The sequence below is a fragment of the Mandrillus leucophaeus genome, unplaced genomic scaffold (genome assembly GCF_000951045.1).
Source record: "Mandrillus leucophaeus isolate KB7577 unplaced genomic scaffold, Mleu.le_1.0 Scaffold1928, whole genome shotgun sequence".
Classification (NCBI taxonomy): Eukaryota; Metazoa; Chordata; class Mammalia; order Primates; family Cercopithecidae; genus Mandrillus; species Mandrillus leucophaeus.
Window position 1 is genome coordinate 9,514 of NW_012101952.1, and position 1,268 is coordinate 10,781.

Below are 1,268 nucleotides of genomic sequence, written 5' to 3' on the forward strand. Positions count from 1 at the left end.
AAGAAAGTGATGTGAATGCTGTGGGTGAGGAAGGACTTGGTGTAAGAGAACTGGGATTACAACAACTTAAGTTGAATGGAATGCAATGGGTTACAATTGAGTATATATAGAGAGACTGCTGAAGAGAATGAATGAGAAAGTGAGAAAGCTCAAGGTATCTGGTTATAGGGCAGGAAGAAGGGTGGCCATAGGATACCTGTAAGAAAAGGTAATAATGCATAACCCTGCAGTCAATAACAGAGGAGTTCATAAGTAGCAGAACTGTTTGAAGAATTAGGGTCTGGATAGTAGCCCTTGCCCAAAAGTATGCAATTGCAGTTTTATGGTGGAAAAAATAGAACAAGATACAGAAGAGAGTCAGGCTGTTTCCTACAGGAATAAGAAACATTGAGACATCCCCTGTCTCCCACCTCCCTACTCCCCATGGAGGAAACTGAACTCACACTCAAACTGCATTTCACGGGAGTATCTATGCATTCCCTCGAGGAACCGAACTAGGCGTATATGGAGTAACATTTCCAGTTGTTTCCACTCCTCATTGCTGAAGTTTCCCCTGGACCAGGGCCACAGGAAAATGATGGTGCTGGAATTTCTGTCCAAGGTGTGGGTCTGCAAATCACCCAGATAACCTGAGACCAGATCTCGTTTCCAGGAATGGTTGTAAAAGGATGCGATCTGGATGACATGGAAGGAGACAGGCTCCTTGAGCCCTGCGGCAAAAGAACGAAGAGAATGGGGAGAAGAAATTGAGAAAGAGAATGGAGAGAGACCAGAGTGGGGGAACTCAGAATCTGGAGAAAAGGGGATCCATCATGGTCTTAGCAGATGTTTGCTTGCCACAGAGCCCCATGACTTATCAACCACCCTCATCAGAGCTCGGGGACTTGGAGTCATGGACAGTCAGAATGGAACCAGCCTGGCACTCTCACTATCCAAGTATATGCTAGGGAAAGCACACACACATATACACACACACATACACACATGTGCACACACACACACACACAGACCTTCATCCACCCAACTGGGCAGTTGTCAGAGTTCTTACCGTCTGCATTGCCACCACCTGGGAGAACAGCCAGCAATGGAAGTAGCAAAAACAGCATGTCATTTGCAGATGTTATTTCCTTCTCTCAGAAAAAATGGTCTTTGATTTCTGTTCCAAACAAACCTACCCCCACGATATCTCTATTCTGACTTCTTTCTGCAACCAACAGACAAACCTCCCCTGACTGCAACAAAGAAAATTCACTCAAAAAACCCTGAGA

At 45.3% G+C, this 1,268-nt stretch overlaps 1 protein-coding gene across 1 annotated transcript in view; it reads right to left on the reverse strand.

Moving 5' to 3' along the window:
* Positions 1–1,268, reverse strand: part of LOC105538475 (T-cell surface glycoprotein CD1a-like) — a gene marked incomplete at its 3' end in the record, with an annotated part of 3,007 nt that extends 1,739 nt beyond the window's left edge. The window contains exons 1-3 of the mRNA XM_011978348.1: positions 1,049–1,268; positions 444–710; positions 155–196 (exon numbers count right to left, since the gene is read on the reverse strand). Coding sequence (XP_011833738.1) covers positions 155–196; positions 444–710; positions 1,049–1,106 — 367 coding nt within the window. The remainder of the gene's footprint in view (positions 1–154; positions 197–443; positions 711–1,048) is intronic.